Raw genomic sequence first — 19,560 nt, 5'->3', positions numbered from 1 at the left:
AGCCATTTTGACGCGAGGGCAATGCAATCCTGAACATGGGAAGTTGAATCTGTTAGCCAATGAGGATATCGGCTGTGAGGATTACAATTGAATACAGTTCTGCTGCTGATGCCCTGCAGTATTTCATTGATGCCCAGTTTTAAGCCACTATAATCTCTTTCTAATTGATTCTACTTAATATGGTGGTTGTGCCACACAGTGTGGTGGAAACTATTTTCAATGTGAAGACATGGTTTTGTCTCCAATAAGAACTGTGTAATGGCCATTCCTCCCAAAACTGCCACAGACCAATGTGTCTGCAGATAAATTGGTGAGCACGAGATCAAGCATATTTTTTCCTCTTGAGTTTCCTGCAGATTCATTCTAGCAGCTAGGTCCTTTGGGATCCATGATATGCAGGTGAACAGTCAGGAGTCACACTGTACCAGGTTATTATCCAACAGGTTTATTTGAAATCACAAGCTTTTAAAGCACTGCCCCTTCATCAGATGAAGTGAAGAAAAGCATACAAGCACAGAATTTATAGGCAGAGGGATCAATGGGCATAGAGATCAAAAGGTCATACAAATGGTGAGAGAGAAGTGTCCATAGGCTGAATAATGAAGTCTCTGCAGGTGACCAAAAGTGCCAGACAGTGCGAGCAAACGGTCAACAGCTGAATAGCAAATAAAGGGGAAGATCTGCAATTCAATTTGAGAGATCTTTTGTTCTCTCAGCCTATAAATTCTATGCCGGTATGCTTTTCTTTACTTCACCTAACAAAGGGGCAGCGCTTCGAAAGCTTGTGATTTCAAATAATGCTGTTGGACTATAACCTGATGTCATGTGACTTTGTCCTTTGGGAATCAGTAGTGGTGCTATTGAGCCACTCTTGGTGATGGATCACTCGGTGTATCCTCCAATTGGTATTCAACATGGAGTATTGATTCTTCAGCTGAGGTGGAGTGGGAATGAGATTGATGTAATGAGTTAATCAGTAGGATATTTCCTTGCCCATGGTTGATCTCATGTCATGAGATTTCATGGGATCTGGAGTCAACATTAAGGACTCTCAGAACAACTCTATCTCAACTATATGCCAACATTCTGCCTCGTCTTTGAAGTCTGTCCTGCAGGCAGGACAGGACACACCCAGGATGATAGTGGCACTGTCTGGGACATTGTGTATGGTATGATCCCATGGGCACCTCAGGTTTTTGCTTGACTAATCTGTATAATGGCTTTCCTAATGTTGGCATTAGCCCCAGAATTTAATGAGGTGTATTTCAGGGCTAGGTTTGCCATGGTTTATTAATTGAATTATTTGGACGTCCACATAGCAACAACCTAGACCTCTGAACTACTGGTCCAGTGAGATTCTCATCATACATCACCTGCCCCTCCTGACTGACAATCCTGTCAAGGGAAACTAACCCAGCAAAAAAATCTTGGAAAATTGACTCTAATGTCTGGAAAACATGCTGTGTGACATGATCATACATGTGTTTAGCTACATTTAGAAACATCTCTGGTGAAAATTTTAACCAGATTAAGACCTTCCCTCAAATAACAGACAAATGGAAATTGGTACGAATGTGGCAGTTATTTATCTAGTATTCATACATCCTGGCAGCCAATACATTTAATAAAAGTGTACATATGCCAAGAATTACCTTATTTGCATGTTGCAACATTTCCTGTTATATAGTACACAACAAAAAAATCCTAAAACTCTCAAATCTACTTTTTCTATTAATATTTTTAATAGAACATTAAATGAAAGTCATCTCCAGAGGCTGTGAAACACAACTTTTCCAGTTAGCAGACAAGCTGCGAACGAATGAAGAATCTCATCTCATATTTCATTTGCCAAGAAAAAAAAACACACTGCCTGCTGAATACATTCTGACTTATCTACATGAATTAAAAACAAAGGCACCTGGTTGTATTCAGAAAGCATGTCACCCATGGAATAAGACAGGGCTCATTTACATAAATTAAACAAAGCAAAATAATTCTTGCCCTGGTCCCTGTCATACAATTTCTAATCCTAATGTAATTCACTAGATGAAATGCACCATGTATACTGATTTAAAAGAGATAGTCCCTGCATGTTTGCATCATGATAAATTTAACATTTCAGTTTAAACTCAAGTTATTTTAAAATCAATCCCACAGACCTATATTTTTTACAGCAAATATAACATAATAAACTGACCTAAGATTCTTCTCAGAGGCATTATAAAACAAAATGATACTAAGTAACAAAAAATGATAGTAAGACAGATAATCAAAAGCTTAGGTATTTTGGAATATATTAAAGAAAGAAAGCGAGGTTCAGGGTTTAGGAAGTGAATTCCAGAGTTTGGGTCTCAGGCAGCTGATAGCACAACTATCAATAATATGTTAAAATCAGTGATATTCAAGATGCCAGTCTTATACGAATGAAGGAATGGAAGGGACGTGGGATCGGAGATTACAGAGGGAGAGATCATAGCCTGGGAAATTAGAAGAAAATAGAAAGGAATACAAAGACCAGTGCACTGCTTAAGTGGAGCTAACATAGGTCAGTGAGTGGTGATGGGTAAATAGGATCTAGTGCAAGTTAGGACATGGACAAGATTCGGAAATTTAAAGAAGAAAGAATGAGGGATGTCAAGTCTGGAGGTAACAAAAGCATGAGCGAGGATTTCAGCAGCAGACAAAATGAGGCAGGGGCTGAAATGGGGGTATTGTTACATTGATGGAAATATGAGGTCTTAGTGATCACATGGATATCTGTTTGGAAGCTTGTACTGGGGTCAAACATTCTGGCCACCTTTAGATAAATGCAAGAGAAAAGGATGGAAATGGTAGCTGGGTCTGTACTGTGTTTGTATTGTGAACCAAAGACATGACTCCAATCTTCCCAATACAAATTTGGGGAAATGTTTGCTCACCCAGAACTAGATGTCAAATGAACAGTCTTTTCTTGCCTCCAATTTTACCTATAGAAGCACATCTAATTCTGAATATGTTCCATTGTACAAATTAAATAACTTTGGTGACAGTAGTTGACATACTCCTCCTTTCACTTGAAAGACATCTGGTTATCCCTTTTCTAGCCTAATATTTGCCAGTTGGTATAGGCTATGATGATAGAGATAGCCAGAGAAATTTTGCGAAGATGCAGGATATGTTAACAGCAAGCAATTTATACAATGCTACATTCTATCAATCTCCCTGATGACTCAAAAACCTGGACAAATAGTTTAAAAAAAACTTTGGAAGTACAGAAAAATGAGAAGTTACTTCTAAGTTGATCATAAGAGCTGAAAAACTACAGAGATCTATTCTGGAGATCAAACTGGAGGGCAGTGAAAAGAGAAGTTGACCTGACATAGCTGGATGACAATATCAGAGAATGGTTTCAGAGGCGTATGTGGATGTGTAAGGGCGGGGCAAGATAGATAAACATTGCATACTACGTAGCCACAGAAAGCACTAATGGGCCGAATCAAGAGAGGTGATTGTGAGGCAAAACTGAGTGCTGTCAATATACTTTGAAATATAATGTGTTTCAAATGATGTTACAGAGGGCAGCAAGAGTTGAGAAATAAATGTGAACCAACAATGGATCCTTGGAGGACACCACAAGTAATGCTGCAACAGAAGCCATTAAGAGTGTCCAGTGAGAATTAAATAAGACAGGAACTAGTCCCACTCAGCAGAATTACAGTGAATTTGTATTGGAGAAGGATGGCCATAGATATTCAGTCATTGTCAGAGACAGTGATCAACTGTGTCAAAGGTCACACATAGGTCGAGAAGTATAAAGACGAGTAATTCACCATTGTCACAGTGATACAGGATCCCATTGTGACCTCTTTTTAAAAAATTGTTTTAGGATGAGAACTGGGAACCTGATTGTAGAGATTCAAACATGGAGGAAGATGAGCATCAAGGTAAAGGCCAACAACATGCTCAAGGTACTTTGATAGGAATGGGAAATTGGAGATGGAGGTCAGTTTACAAGGATGGAGGGGTCAAGGGTTGACTCTCCAAGGAGAGGGGATCAGAGCAGGAGTAGAAAGCCCTATCCACTGACACAGAGCCAGGAAAGGAAGTTGGATTGTTAATAGGGCCAAGAGACAAAGAGATACATTTCATGGGCAAGATAAGCTTAAAGAGGGCATGAATGGAGATGGGAGTAAAAGAATGTAAAAGTAAGGGCATCTTGCTCCAATTGTATAGGACATTGTTGAGACTGCACCTAGAGTACAGTGTAGAGTTTTGGTCTCCTTAGAGACTAGATTGGCTCAAATTGTACTCCAGCGCTCAGAGGGCCAGTTGGAGGCTACTCAATCTGTTGAAAATGCATTGGAGGTAATTTGACTCATTGAACTCCCATCAATATCAGTTCATTTTTCCAATGACTTTAAATGCTTGCATTTGTTTTGGTGACTACTGTTTTGAAGCTATGCTTTCGAAGAATGATTCTGTATACTTACTAGGCAGAAAAAATCCAAAGGAAGACAACTCTAAAGAGTCATACCAGACTCTCTTTATTCATTTTATCTCTCCACAGAAGCTGCCTCATCTGCTGAGTTTCCCCAGCATTTCTGTTTTTACTTTAACACAGCAACTGCATTGTCCCAGAAGAACAGACACCTCTACACTGCCTCAAAAGGCAAAAGTAGAAGATCCACCACTCCCAACTTGGATTCGCCCCAAAACATCAAACTCGAAGAACTCATATTACTTTAATCTTCACTGGACTTTTAAAATTATTAATAATATTTTATCCCACTTTGTAACCTAATTTTGTATATGAACCAGAGCGCGTATGCTCATGTAAGTTGGAGCACTTTTTTATTTTTAAAGTGAAGTATAAATACATATAATTCTCCATTTTAAAACTTAATGAAACTGGTCTGTTTCTTTTCCAGTTACAGTACATACAATTAAACACTCATTAAACTGGCAAATGATTGCAATATTGTGATATTCACTTTAAATCAGAATGGAATCTATGTCTGTTCACAACACACTAGTTCAACTAGACAAGTTTCCTAAACCTTCAAGGCACTCGGATATGTGACCAGATAGTATACTTCAATCTACTGCTGCTGCACTAAGTATTAGGTAGTTATTGTCGATGGCCCGTTGTCTAGTCACTGATATAATCACTCCCCCTGTTTGTTGACTGAACTTCACAGATTGAGAGGAAAACAGAATTAACATTTTGTTGCAAGACGTGCTGAGTATTTCCAGCACTACCGTTTTATTTTCAGATTTCTTGCAGAATTTTTATTTCTCGCAGAATTTTTATTTCTCTTAGATCATCCCCACCCTTGATTCTTATAATTGGCTCAGGGAGGAGCTCCAAACTTTCAGCAATCTTATCACCATGTTGGTCTATCTCCACCTTCATAACATTGTCTACTTTTGGCCCAGCTTATCTGCTGCTGAAGCTCTCATTTATACCTTTTTTAACCTATAGACCCAATTATTCCAATACTATTCATACTGGCTTCTCACCTTCAATCCTCCATAAAAGGGAGCTCATTTTAAAAACTCTGATGCTTGTACTGAAATCACACCAAGTCCAATTCGCTCATCATCATTATGCTTGCTGACCTACATAACCTTCAGTATAGCAACATCTAAAATTTAATATTTATCTTTAAATCTCGGGATTGCCTTGCCCCCTGACTTCCACCATTCCGACAATCCTTCTCCAACCGAAACTCAAGCATCTCAATTTTATGCTGAGCTGGTGCAGACACGATGGGCCAATTGATGACCGTCTCCACTGTCAGAATTCTGTCATCACTTTTAATCGTACAGTATAGTCAGTTGTGCCTTCAGTGTCTTGAACTTTTGCATCTTTAGAATGCTCTAAATTATTTTGCATCTGTGTCTCTTTGAGACAGTCCTTAAAACCGGCCAGTGAGTAAAGCTTTTGATCATTTCATGCCACTGTGTGGTTTAATATCAAATTTCACAAAATGCACCTATGGAGCACCTTGGGACATATTGCTGTTTATTACACTAATAAATGCAAGTTGCAATTGAAATTGTTTATAAATCCCAACAGATCCTAAGTCTGCTCAGTTTCCTGACTTCCTCTCTCCTACTGAAATTTACACGAAATTGCATAATGTTTACTGGATTGTGAAAAGAGAAGTTAATTCTAATTTGAAAATATTTAGCTGACATTTCCATTCACCTTCAGTAAAGTATTCCCTCAATGCTCTATACTTCGGGAATTTTCTGTTCTCTTTCTTCTGCCTCCACTGTTTGACAGTTATTTGGCAATAGGCTAATTGTACAACAACATTTAGAGTCAGATGTATAGCATGGAAACAGACCCTTCAGTCTCTATTAATTCAAAGTGGCTTTAGCTCGGATGACTGCAAAACAAAATGATACTTGAGGGAAGGAGGATCATGCCAAATCAGCATTTCACCAGCTGTAGTATAATTGCAACAAGTACCGAGCTTTCTTGATGTATCAGCTGGTACTCAGTTAGTAGTTCACTGCCTCAGAAGCAGAAGGGTTCAGGTTTAAGTCCCATTTCAGCTCTTGAACACAAAAACCTTGGTGTCAAGTATACCGAAGGAGCACTGCCCCATCAGAAATGCTGTCATTTTCAAACGAGATATTAAACCCTAAAGCCCCATCTGCCGACAAGTGTTGATGCCAAAGATCTCATGGTTTGATTTCAGTGATCTCGGGAGTTAATCCCAGTATTCTGACCAATATCTATTCCACAACGAATATCAGAACAAACAGATTATCTAGTCATTATTACATTACCGTTTGAGTTTCCTGAGCTCAAATTAGCTGCTGTAATTTCTACATTACAACAGTGACTATACTTCAGAAAATACTCCATTGTCTGCTCTTTACCCATATAATACTGCAGAATCTGAGCAGGCAGATTTGGTTTGATGTCTCATCCGAAAGACAGGACCTCAGGGTACAGAACTCGCTCCGTACTACTGGATTGTCAACCTAGACTTTTCTGCTCAAGCCCCAATGAGCAACTTAGACCCAGAACCTTGCGATTCAGATTACTTTGTAAGGACTAAATTGATACAAACATGCAACTAAACATTAAGCCATGGAAGAATTTAGAAATACAGGACAGACACTTCATCAGAAAATGAAAATGGAAGTTAAATAAAAGTTGATTTGTTCTATAACATTGCCTCTTTATTTGTACAAATTTTCCAACACTCCAAGATTGACTTATTCTCTATAAAATATCAATAGAAAAATATTCAGTAATATTTCTTGCACTGATGTATTTTTGTAGGCCCATTTAACATCATTTTAGATATTGGTATGTTTAGAACAAAATAGATGGACAGTTACATTTTCAGTAGCACATTCCTCATTTGTTCTGGGAAAGTCTGTTAAGTTTTACTAGAACAGTTAAATTGATCTTTTGACCCTGCTTACATGAAATGAATTCAAAATGTTTTAAAAATTGCTACCTTGGACCTTGTGAAATTTTACAGCAGTTGCAATTGCATTGTGGCCATATTACAACTAAAGTAATAAGAAATTATCTCCAGCAGAAAGACTCATTTCTTGCCTAATTGCTTTAAATAATTTCACATACAAAATGCAAAGTTGAAATGGCTCTACATATACAAAAAGCATGACTTGTTAACATTATCATAGAATCCCTACAGTGCAGAAAGAGGGCAACTGTACCAACCCACTGAAGAGCATCACACCTCAACCTAGCCTCTAACCTATCCCCAAAACTCTGCATTTATCATGGCTAATCCACCTAGCCTGCACATCCACGGATGCTAAGGTCAATGTAGCACAGTCAATCCACATCTTTGGAATGTAGAAGGAAACCAGACCACCTGGCAGAAACCCACACAGATATGGGGAGAATCTTCAAACTCCACACAGACAGACACTCAAGGCTGAAATCAAACCTGGGTCACTGGTGCTGTGAAGAAGCAGTGCTAACCACTGAGCCACTTTGTTGTTTAATGCATGTGATCACAATCTATATGTTTGCAGTGTTCTGACATTAGTCACAGATCAAACATAAGTAGATCACACATTTGAAGCATATCGTACCAGAGAAAGTGTAGCACTATGTATTAAGCAGTGATACCCAAACTTTTGGTTGAAGGATCTGTTTCCAAATGGATTAGAAACCAAGAAACCTCACATGAATATTATACAATATTCAAAGCTGGTCAACTTCCTATGTTGCACAACATAGGAACAACCTATCTGGAAACCTCTGGAAAAGGTGGAGCGTGTCATTACCCCTCCAGAAATCAGGTTTTAACTTAATTTTGATAGGTTTCCAAAAACTGTTTGACTTGTTTTTGGTTCAGCACTCCACCAGGGAATTTCCTTGTCAATGGTTAAAACAATAGAAACAGGCTATGTAGTTGACTGACCAAATTCACTGTTTGCGGACCAACTGATTCTCCTTCCACCTCATGACATCTAACTGTTGTAGTTCCAATTTATTTAGCCCTCACTCTTGCAAATCTCGGTTTCTTCAAAATTATTTCTAAAAGACATTGGAGTTTCTATTTAAAGCCAATCTGGCATCTCGCTGGAACCATTAGATTCTCAAACTGGAATTTTCAGGACAAAATTTTTTGTTTGCAATTTGCATTGAAATAATAAGAATTTTTAATTAAGAATTTTTAAGAATTGCTGCTGGATAATTTTTCGTGTATGTCACTATTACACAATCTAACCAGCAGACGACCACTGCTCTGTGTGACAGCCCGATTCATTATTCCCAACTCGAGGTGGAGCTATCCTTTTTCTCACGTCTTCCTAAACAACTGATTAATACATTTCAACGCTCAACGTTATTCTGGGTCCCAAACTTCTCTCCACACAGTGCGTATACCCTAAGAGACATATACCCCAATCCATATTCGCAAAACAAAATAACTATGCATTCCCTTAAGTAGGGAGCGTCAAATTTCATTTTGTGAAGTGCAAAATTAATCTTCATTTTTAACATCGCAGCTGTTATTCTACATTCATCGTGTGAGCTTGCAGATACACTGATACAATTGCTCTGTAAAGGCATCCACAGAAAATGTTTGAAGGACTCGACTTCTTCCAGCCTCTCCCATTTTTGTTCCTAAATCGGGACTCCTGACGAGCTTTTCCATGGCTTCAGCGAAGGAGCTGGGCGACGGCTGCCGTAGAAAGCCGGTGACTTGGTCGACCACCGACTCCAGGGGTCCGCCCGAGTTCACGGCGATGACCGGCCGCCGACTGTACATGGCCTCCAGGGGCACGATGCCGAAATGTTCGTTGCTGGGAGTGTACAAGACACAGCGACAGCGGCGGAGGAGAGAGACCTTCTGCTGGTCGGAGAACGAGCGGAGGAAAGTCACCTTATCGGCCAGCTGCAGCTGGCTCGCCATCTCCTGTAACTCCCGGTAATGCTCGACGTTCTCCAGCACCCTCGGGTCGTAGCCCCCGGCCAGCACCAGGTGAACCCGCTGCCAGTCCTCCTGGCCCAACAGGTCCCGGAGGCAGTGCACGGCCCGCAGGGCCAGGCCCAGGTTCTTCTTCCTCTCGAAGCGGTTGATGGAAAGGAAGACGAAATCCCGGCCGGGCCCGATCGGCGGCGGGGACAGCGGCAGCAGCTCCTGGTCCTGGTCCTGGCCGCCCGCCGGCTCGGCGAAGCTGAGCGACGGGTACAGGACATCGGGCTCCAGGTGGGACAGGGAGCGGAAGGTGCGCCTGAAGACTCCGGCTGTGAACTTGCTGTTGACCAGCACCAGGTCGGCCAGGCCTGTCGTGTACTCCTCCAGCCAGTCAATGGGGAGGCGGTAGAGCCGCTGCAGGGGGCCAGGCTTGCCGCTCTGCAGCAGCCGGTCCGGGAAGTGGCAGTAGAAGAGGACCCGCTTGGCTCGCCGGCACAACCTGAGCACGGGGATACAGGCCGACACCTGGTCGCAGAAAACCACGTCGAACTCAACGCCGCTGAGGAAGACCAGGTACCAGGCCACGTACAGCATCCGCAGGTAGGCGCACAGGGCCGAGCAGCGGCCTAGCAGTGTCCGGGGCAACCAGTCCCCAACACAGTGAACAGGTAGCGCCGGCCGCCGGCACTCCGAGAAGCAGTGCGCATGATCAAAGTGAGCCGTCCAGATTTGTACACCGCAACCGCGCCTGCGCAGGGCCAGCGCCGCGTCCACCACCAGCCGCTCGGCGCCGCCGATCCCCAGGTCCGGGTGGAGGAATACCACCTCCACCATCGTCTCTCTCTCTCTCGCAGTCACAAACACACACTCACGCGTTTAGGCCTTCACCGCTCTCCGGGTTAACTGTGTCCACAGTGTCAGTGAGCAGACACTCCTCTCCTCCTCCCCGGAACAGGCAGGCTGTCCTCACTCAAGCCTGAATGTCTAAAAGGTCCCCTCCCTCACCTCGCTATCCGCCCAATCGTGTCAGTTATTGATACCATACAGCGAGTTAATGTTGTAATCACTGCGGGGTTTTCGTTTATTTTTTTTTCTTCTTCTTTAGAATTTCGAAAAGTGTTTTACCTTCGTTGCGCTGTGTTTCTTTTGTCAGGCGGTGTAAGGACACCAAAACAGCAGTTGGGGGCGGGGTCCTGAGTTGAGTGTCGTGGCCACATTAGGAGAGCGCGACGGCTCGAGCGGAGTGAAGTGAAACAGAGGGGCCGGTGTCGCAGAACAATATGGTAATAACCCATTGTCCGCAGCGCGAGCGTCTCCCGGCAGGTGTCATGCCGCCCGGCTAGAGTTCCAGAGCAGGGCAGTGCTCGGGGAGCGTGCGGCAGCGGGCAGCTCAGAGAAGGTTACAAAGCAACGGAGAGTTGGTAGGGCCCACCAAGGCCTTCAACTTCTCTGACTGCCGCACGTTGTAATATTTCACCAGCAATGTCCCAGAGCAGGAGAAAATACATCCATCCTGTCCCTGATCTCTTTTCTCGCGGATGACACACGTCCGTGTTCCAGCGTTTGAGTTTTGTTTGTTTGAACTCGTCGCAAGGTTTCTGACTGACAACAACGCCACGTCAGCAGTGTTCAAAACCCGGATGCCTCGAACTAGGCTAAATGCGTTTGCAGTAATGAAATTACACACCAGTGAATCAAACATGGTCGGGAAAGTACTGGAACAGATATTCTTTGGGGCGGATTTAATATCCACTTGGGCTAATCAACGCTGGAGGAACTCAGCTTCGAGTCTGCTCAGCTCTGGAGTCGTACTGACTTGCAACGTCAGTTCTGTTTCTCCACAGATGCTGCCAGCCCTGCTGAGTTTTTCTATCATTTTATGTACGTGTATCAGATTTCTAGCGTCCACAAGGATGAATCAAAGCTAGACAGCATGGTTTTGTTTGGGAGGGATCAAATCTTCATTTCCTGAAGAAGGGCTCATGCCCGAAACGTCGATTCTCCTGCTCCTTGGATGCTGCCAGACCTGCTGCGCTTTTCCAGCAACACATTTTCAGCAGGGATCAAATCTAACAAATTTCTATTTTTCGAGGCGGTGACTGGCTGTGTGAGTGAGGGTAGTGCAGTTGGCGTAGTCTGGATGCCCCAAGGTCTTCCATGATAGGTTTGTTAAGAAGTTAAGAACTCATGGAATCCAGGGCAATTTGGCAAATTGGATCCAAAAGTGGATTAGTGGCAGAAAGTAGAGTGTGGTTGAAGAGTGTTTTTGTGACTGGAACCATGTCCAATGTTGTACCATAGGGTTTGTGGTGTACATTAATGATATAGACATGACTGTAGGACAAATAATCAGTATGTTCACATGCCATGAAGAATAGTGGTATGTTAAATAGTGAGAAAGGCCTTAGACTGCAATATCGATGGACTGGAGAGTGAAAAATGAAATGTAATCCTGAAATGTGTGGAGTGATGCATTTTGGGAGGACTAACAAAGCAAGGGAGTACATGTTGAATGGTAGGAAGCTCAAAGTACAGGGAATTAAAGGGACCTTAATGTGTGTATCTGTAGATCCTGGAAGACAGCACATTATATAGATGGATAAAAGGGCATTTCGGATACTTGAGTTTATTTTTCAAGAGGTTGAACACAAATGTAAGGAGGTATATGTAATTTTAGTTGGGCCACATAGAGAGATGTACAGCATGGAAACAGACCCTTTGGTCCAACAAAATATCCCAACCCAATCTAGTTCCGCCTGCCTGCACCTGGCCCATATCCCTCCAAAGCCTTTTTTAAATTGTTGTTTCCAAAATCTCCTAATTATTTATTTATTTTCTTTTTTTTCCTTTTTTTTTACTGCTACCCCACACTACTGCCTAACTGCGGTAGTGCTTATTTTTTCCCCAGCACCCATGTTGTGTGTCTGCAGGTGTGAGACACAGTGAGAGACACGAGGTGTACGAATCCAAAGCCTTTCTATTCATATACCCATCCAGATGCCTTTTAAATGTTGCAATTGTACTTGTCTCCACCACTTCCTCTGGCAGCTCATTCCATTCATGTACCACCCTCTGCGTGAAAAAGTTGTCCCTTAGGTCTCTTTTAGATCTTTCTCCTCTCACCCTAAACCTCTAGTTCTGGACTCCCCCACCGAATTGCATGCAATATTCCAAAAGTGGCCTAACCAATGTCTGGTACAGCTGCAACATGACTCCCAGCTCCTGTACTCAATACTCTGATCAATAAAGGAAAGCATACCAAAAGCCTTCTCCACTAACCTACCTAACTGCGACTTTACTTTCAAGAAACTGTAAACCTGCACTCCAACGTCTCTCTGTTCAGCAACACTTCCTAAGACTTTACCATTAAGTGTATAAGTCCTGCTAAGATATGCTTTCCCAAAATGCAACACCTCGCATTTATCTAAATTAAACTCCATCCACCACTCCTCAACCCATTGGCCCATCTGATCAGGATCCCATTGTAATCCGAGGTAGCTCTCACTGTCCACTACATGTTCAATTTTGGTGTCATCTGCAAATTTATGCACACATCCAAATCGTTTATATAAATGATGAAAAGTAGTGGACCAGCACCGATCCTTGTGGCACTCCACTGGTAACAGGTCTCCAGTCTGAAAAACAACCCTCCACTACCACCCTCTGTCTTCCACCTTTGAGCTGGTCTTGTATCCAAATGACTAGTTCTCCCTGTATTCCATGAGATCTAACCTTGCTAACCAGTCTCCCAAGGGGAACCTTGTCGAACGTCTTACTGAAGTCCATAGAGGTCACATCTACTGCTCTGCCCTCATCAATCCTCTTTGTTACTTCAGAAAACACAATCATGTTTGTGAGACATGATTTCCCATGCACAAAGCCATGTCGACTATCCTTAATCAATCCTTGCCTTTCCAAATACATGTACATCCTGTCCCTCAGGATTCCCTCCAACAACTTGCCCCCCCACTGACGTCAGGCTCATTGGTCTATAGTTCCCTGGCTTGTCTTTACCACCCTTCTTAAACAGTGGCACCACGTTCGCCAACCTCCAGTCTTCTGTGACTATCGATGATACAACTATCTCAGCAAGAGGCCCAGCAATCACTTCCCTCGCTTCCCACAGAGTTCTAGGGTACACTTGATCAGATCCTGGGAGTTTATCTACTTTTATGCGTTTCAAGACATCGAGCACTTCCTCCTCTGTAATATAGACATTTTTCAAGATGTCACCACCTATTTCCCTATATTTTATATCTTCTATTGTGTGCAGTTATTGTCACATGATAGGAAGGATGTGATTAGAGAGAGTATTGAAAAGATTCACCAGAAGATTGCCTGGGCTGTAGCAATCCTGGTACAAAAAGAGACTAGATATGCTGACGTTTCTTTCCTTGGAACAGGGAAGACTGGACAGGGGACCTGATTTGAGGTAAACAGAGCTGTGAGGGAAAAGATTTTGGGCTGAAGTGCCCTTTTCTGTGCTGTAAAATCTTTGACCGTCTGAAATGTTTTTTAATTGAATAAAATGGAACAGGTTTACAACATAATTGTTATAACTTAGTGGATTGGTGTAAATATGAACTGGTTTAGGTAGTTTTCATTTTCCGAATTTTGATTTCACCCAATGCAATTTTTTTTTGTGCTAACTTGTTTATTGCAATGGCTTTTATTATCTTCACATTAGAACTATGGAAATAAAATGACTCATTGCAAAAAGATTGGTGAGAGGTAGGAAAGTTTGAATCCTGTTCTATACTTCATAACTTAGGTAAGGTTAGCTACCCTGGAAAAGGCTTGGAAGGACTCAGAAAAGACCGAAATATCATAATCCTACCGGCAGACAAAGAGCACATGGCCGTCATTCTGAATAGAACACAATATAGAGGAACCTCAATTATCTGGCATTTGATTATCTGAACATCAGATTATCCAGCAAGATCGCAAGGTGCCAGTGCTTGGCTCAACAATGTTGTCCGGCATCTGATTATCCGGAATTCAATTAACCGAATGAAATACTCTCCACCTGTGTCCTTTGGATAATCAAGGTTCCTCGGTATATTGAAAAAGCAAACACAATACTCGCAGATACCAATATTGACCACCAGGTGATGATGGACCTGACTCCACAGCTAGAAAACTGTATTACAGCATCCTTGAGGAAACTTCACAAGATAAGTTAAATTAACAAGACAGACCTCCAAACAATTAAACCTGAAGGATCCAAATCACCCCGTTTCGATGGATTACCAAAGGTACGTAAACAAGGTACCCCTCTCAGACCCATAGTCTCACTTCCCGGTACACCAACATACAGACTAGCAAAGGAACTAGTAGAAGATTCAAGCCACTCCACCCAGGAATTCCTTAGAATCATCAAAGAACCAAGGTAGAGGACGACGAGGTCATGGTTTCCTTCCATGTGACAGCCCACAACGCACTTCACCTTCAGCGACAAGGCCTACACGCAAATCAATGGGATGCCTATAGGATCACCAATACCAGGACTCTTAGCAGAGGTTAGAACGGACAGACCTTCCCACGATCCAGCTTTGGGTCCACTATGTGGATGACACTTAGTCATCATGAAATGCAACAAATTAGAAGAAACTCACAAACTCTTAAACAACATCCTTACCAGTATAAAGTTCACCAAAGAGGAAGAGAACAACAACAGACTCCCCTTTCTAGACATCATGGTAGAACCCAAAGCCAATGGAGAGCTATATAGCATCTACAGGAAAGTCATACACGCTGACTAGATACTCAACTACAGGAGCAATCATCCCAACACCCACAAATGGAGCTGCATCAAAACATTATTTAAACGAGCCCCAACACATTGCCGGAACTAAGAGAAGCCGAAGAAAAATGCCTGTACAATGTTTTCAGGAGCAACGGCTACCCGATAAGCGCAGTCCACCGATTCCTACAAAACAAACCTAAACAAGAAGACACAGCATGCCCAGAAATTGTAGCCACTCAGCCATACATAAAGATATCTCTGAGATGACGACCAGATTACTCTGGTCCCTAGGCATCATGGTAGTCCACAAACCTACCACCACGCTGAAACAGCTCCTGATGAATTTAAAGGACCCCATACCAACAATCAGCAGAACGAATGTCATATACAAAATACCCTACAAGGACTGCAACAAACATTGCATTGGACAAACAGGCATGAAAATAGCTACCAGAATACATGCCACCCAAAGACATGATCAACTATCACTAGTATCCATACACACAGACGAAGAGGGAAATCAGTTCAACTGGGACAATACATCCATCTTGCGACAGGCTAAACAAAGCCATGCATGGGAATTCCTAGAGGCCTGGCATTTAAACCAGAACTTCATTAATAAACATATTGATTTGGACCCTATTTACCAATCTCTCCGAAAAAGAACCAGAAGTGATATCACCCACCATAACAGACTAAGACACACACATAGCAAGTGGGACAAAACACCAGCGCTTCATCGGAGGCTCACTCATGATGTTACCGAGCATGGTGATAAAATGTCTGAGAACAAATATATCAGCACAGTGAGCAATCGTACAATCTGATCCACAATCTGAGCTAAACATCATCTCCAAAATCGCAAATAGCTATCCCAGTTTCTTAATGCTTTAGAAGATTTCATGAGAGTATGTAAGAACATTGTCATATTGACTTTTATTTTTTCCCTAACAGTGAGGATTCCAAAACCACTCTTGTCACTAAATTTAGGTTAACACTTCAATGCAGTATGTTATATATTGGGCATACTCTCTGATGTCTAATGTTAAATTGACACATAGTGTGCTTTTCATTTAATTTTCTGGAAGTGAAACCTGTATATTCATTTGTCTGTGAAAATGAATAATGGTGGTTCTGCTAATAGGTCATCAATCTCAAACATTAATCCTTTTTCTGTCCTTGGAAATCTTTCCAGCTATTTCTATTATTAGGGTCTATTTCTATGCATTTATCTTGACACTAACTAAGATTACATTACAGATATGGCACAAACTCCACATTAATCCCTTAAAACAAATTCAGTGTGTTGAGAAACTTGACCGTCGAAACCATTTAGGTTCAGGGTGACATTAAAGTATAAATCAATATACTATATGGTGCTACTACATTTTACTTCACTTTTTAAGCCTTAAAACATAAGATCAAAAGATCTGGGCGGCACGGTGGCACAGTGGTTAGCACTGCTACCTCCCAGCGCCTGAGACCCGGGTTCAATTCCCGCCTCAGGCGACTGACTATGTGGAGTTTGCACATCTTCCCCGTGTCTGCGTGGGTTTCCTCCGGGTGCTCCGGTTTCCTCCCACAGCCCAAAGATGTGCAGGTCAGGTGAATTGGCCATGCTAAATTGCCCGTAGTGTTAGGTAAGGGGTTAAATGTAGGGGTATGGGTGGGTTGCGCTTCAGCGGGTCAGTGTGGACTTGTTGGGCCGAAGGCCCTGTTTCCACACTGTAATCTAATCTAATCTAAAAAAACTGTTTGAGTCAAAATGATCAGTGCCAATTGTTTTGATAGGTTGAATCACAGTACATATTGTATAATAAGAGTATTTTATTCTCTTGATGCTAACATTTTGTTTTGCATCTTTTAGCCTGGACCTGCTGCAAGTGCAACAAATGTCGGTGCCTCTAGCCGATCACCCAGCAAAGCTGTCACACCTCGGAATGCTGGTGGTGGTTCCACAGTGAGGCAGAGGTAAGTAACATAAAAATGATGTACTACATGCGAGCTAGCATTTGTTTTCAATAATATGCAACTTGGCAATGGATTGGAAATTGGCTGTGGTTAATCTTTTTATCTTGATTTGATTGTTGGTAGTGTTATTTAAAATGTTCTTGGAAAAGTCAGCATTTTTAGGTACTAAGGCTACCAATGTCTATTAAAAGATCCCCTTAAAAACACTTTGATCTTTTAAGATTTATACTTGAGATACATATACATAAATAATCCCAAACGTTTGCACTTGAGGTGAATTGAACTTATTTTGCTGATTAATTTTAAGGCGTGTGTGAACATTAAGGAATTTGTAAGGTGAGTATTATAAAGGGATTTAATTTCAGTCATCTATACTATAACTGTTTCCAATTTAGAAATAAAATTAAAAATCAAATTGAGCTTTTGCAAGACACAATTAATGACAAAATATTAAGTTTGAATATAACTGCATCAGTTTGTGTTTATTTTAAATAAATGTAGTTATTCTAATGAGCATTTGTCATTTCCTTTTATGGCAGTGAAATGTATATGATACTAATATTAAAAATATATTTAATGGCAGTGAGCAATATGTTGTATGTTATGAGGGAACTGTTCAGGCCAAATGCTTTTATATGTAAAAGCATTGAGTTCTTTGATTGCATAAGGAATAAACACATTGCTTGACACAGAAACAAGCCATTCCAAACAGAAAGTCATTAATTGAGTCTTGGTCTGTACTGTTCCAACTACAGAACCATTACTTAAACCAATGTCCTTTGACTCTGTATGGCTTGTTACATTGTTGAAATAGGGCTTTTGTTTACAATTGTAAATGAGACTATAGTGGGATCATGCATTTGGATGCCTGATGAGGAAAAGTTAAAAATCACACAACACCAGATTATAGCCCACAGGTTTATTAGGAAGCATTAGCTTTCGGGACGCTGCTCCTTCAACCACCTGATGAAGCAGCAGCACTCCGAAAGCTAGTGTTTCCAAATAAACCTGTTAGACTATAAGATGGTATTGAGGTAAACAGCAGCACCTCCAAATCATAATGAGGAAAAGATTTCTATTGATTTTGATACTTCCACAATCTAACACATAATTATCTTGTCATTCATGGGTGATGTATATTTGTGGTAAGCAATTAAGGTTTCTGGGTAGATAGGAACAATACCGCATAGAGAATCATTACCTTTAGGAGAAACAAAAAAAGTTAGATTTTCGCATTCTTAGAAAATGATTGCTTCATAGAGATAGTTAATTTGCGTAATGTTTTAACATCTTTAGGGAGACCTATTGGATGCAGCAATATGTACTGATCATATTACAATTATGTAAGGTGGATTGTTCAGAAGACTAGTTTCCATATTATAGAAGAGATGGTAAATTATGAAAAATATGAAGAGCTTTATTGACTGAAGTTGTAATTCAGTCGCTTTATTTTTTATCCTTTTGAGTGTGGGTATCACTAGCAAGGCTAATATTTGTAACCCTAACCTAACTGCCCTTGAACTGATTTACTTTTGGGTCCTTTCAGAGGACTCTTTAAAACAACCACATTACTATGATTCTGTCAGATGTAGACCAGACCAGTTACAATGGCAGATTCACTTCCCTAAAGGACAATCATTTTTTATAAAAGTCAATGATAATTTCATAAACACCATTACTAAGACAAGCTTTATATTCCCAGATTTAATTAATCAAATTCAAACTCCAGTTGCTGTGATGGTAGGATTTGAATCCATGTCCCCAGTGCGTTCGTCTGAGCCTGCGAATTACTAGTCTAGTAACATTGCCACTATGGAACCTCTCTACTATTTGATAACTAGTGTTCTAAAGTGCTAACTCAGTTCTTTATTAGATGAGTGAGAACGTTTAATACGTTATGTTAAAATATTTGGCTTTGAGGAAAATCAGCCTCAATAAGCTATTGACTTGTAGAGGATGGCATTGTGAAATGGCAAAATGTTGGCATATCAACAAATACTGCTTGTTTTAATGAAGAAGAGTGCAGTTTATTTGAACAGTTATGTCTGAAATTGTCTAAGTTGTGATGTTTAGTAATTAGTTATATGAAATACAAATTTGAAAATCACATTTTAGAACTATTAAGTATTCATAAAAATCTGTTGTGTTTCCTATTCCGTGTAAAAATAAGAGAAAATCAATTACTTTCCTTTCCTTCCTCTGTTCATTTTGCTGAAACTGTTCTGTGAAAAGTCATGTAGTGTGTGGGAAGTGAAAAATGCTAATGTAGTGATTCATGTCTCTCAGTACTGGTAGGAGCTAAAGAGAATAGTGAGAAAAGATCACATCTTTTATGAGAAAAGAACAATTATTATTGAATTTATATAGCATTCTGATCTGCTGTACTTAACAGTGCTTTCTTGCTCAATGTTCCTTGTGCCCCATTGAACATGTTAATTC

The 19,560-nt window shown here is 41.1% G+C and overlaps 2 protein-coding genes across 2 annotated transcripts in view; one reads left to right on the top strand and one right to left on the bottom strand.

Moving 5' to 3' along the window:
• Positions 1 to 1,550: 1,550 nt before the first annotated feature.
• On the bottom strand, positions 1,551 to 10,429 carry alg2 (ALG2 alpha-1,3/1,6-mannosyltransferase). Its single transcript, XM_043690046.1, has one exon. The coding sequence runs from the start codon at positions 10,236 to 10,238 to the stop codon at positions 9,006 to 9,008; it is 1,233 nt and encodes a 410-aa protein (XP_043545981.1). The 5' UTR covers positions 10,239 to 10,429; the 3' UTR covers positions 1,551 to 9,005.
• Positions 10,430 to 10,556: 127 nt separating this feature from the next.
• The window catches only part of sec61b (SEC61 translocon subunit beta), a 29,880-nt gene continuing 20,876 nt past the window's right edge, over positions 10,557 to 19,560 (top strand). Inside the window, exons 1-2 of the mRNA XM_043690047.1 lie at positions 10,557 to 10,687; positions 17,018 to 17,121. Coding sequence (XP_043545982.1) covers positions 10,685 to 10,687; positions 17,018 to 17,121 — 107 coding nt within the window. The 5' untranslated portion in view covers positions 10,557 to 10,684. The remainder of the gene's footprint in view (positions 10,688 to 17,017; positions 17,122 to 19,560) is intronic.

The sequence above is a fragment of the Chiloscyllium plagiosum genome, chromosome 5 (assembly GCF_004010195.1).
Source record: "Chiloscyllium plagiosum isolate BGI_BamShark_2017 chromosome 5, ASM401019v2, whole genome shotgun sequence".
NCBI classification, from domain to species: domain Eukaryota; kingdom Metazoa; phylum Chordata; class Chondrichthyes; order Orectolobiformes; family Hemiscylliidae; genus Chiloscyllium; species Chiloscyllium plagiosum.
This window is presented reverse-complemented; position numbering and strand designations above follow the sequence as displayed.

What these genes read in the sequence shown, in the direction of transcription:
- alg2 (XM_043690046.1), bottom strand. Translation starts at nt 10,238, where the DNA reads ATGGTGGAGGTGGTATTCCTCCACCCGGACCTGGGGATCGGCGGCGCC.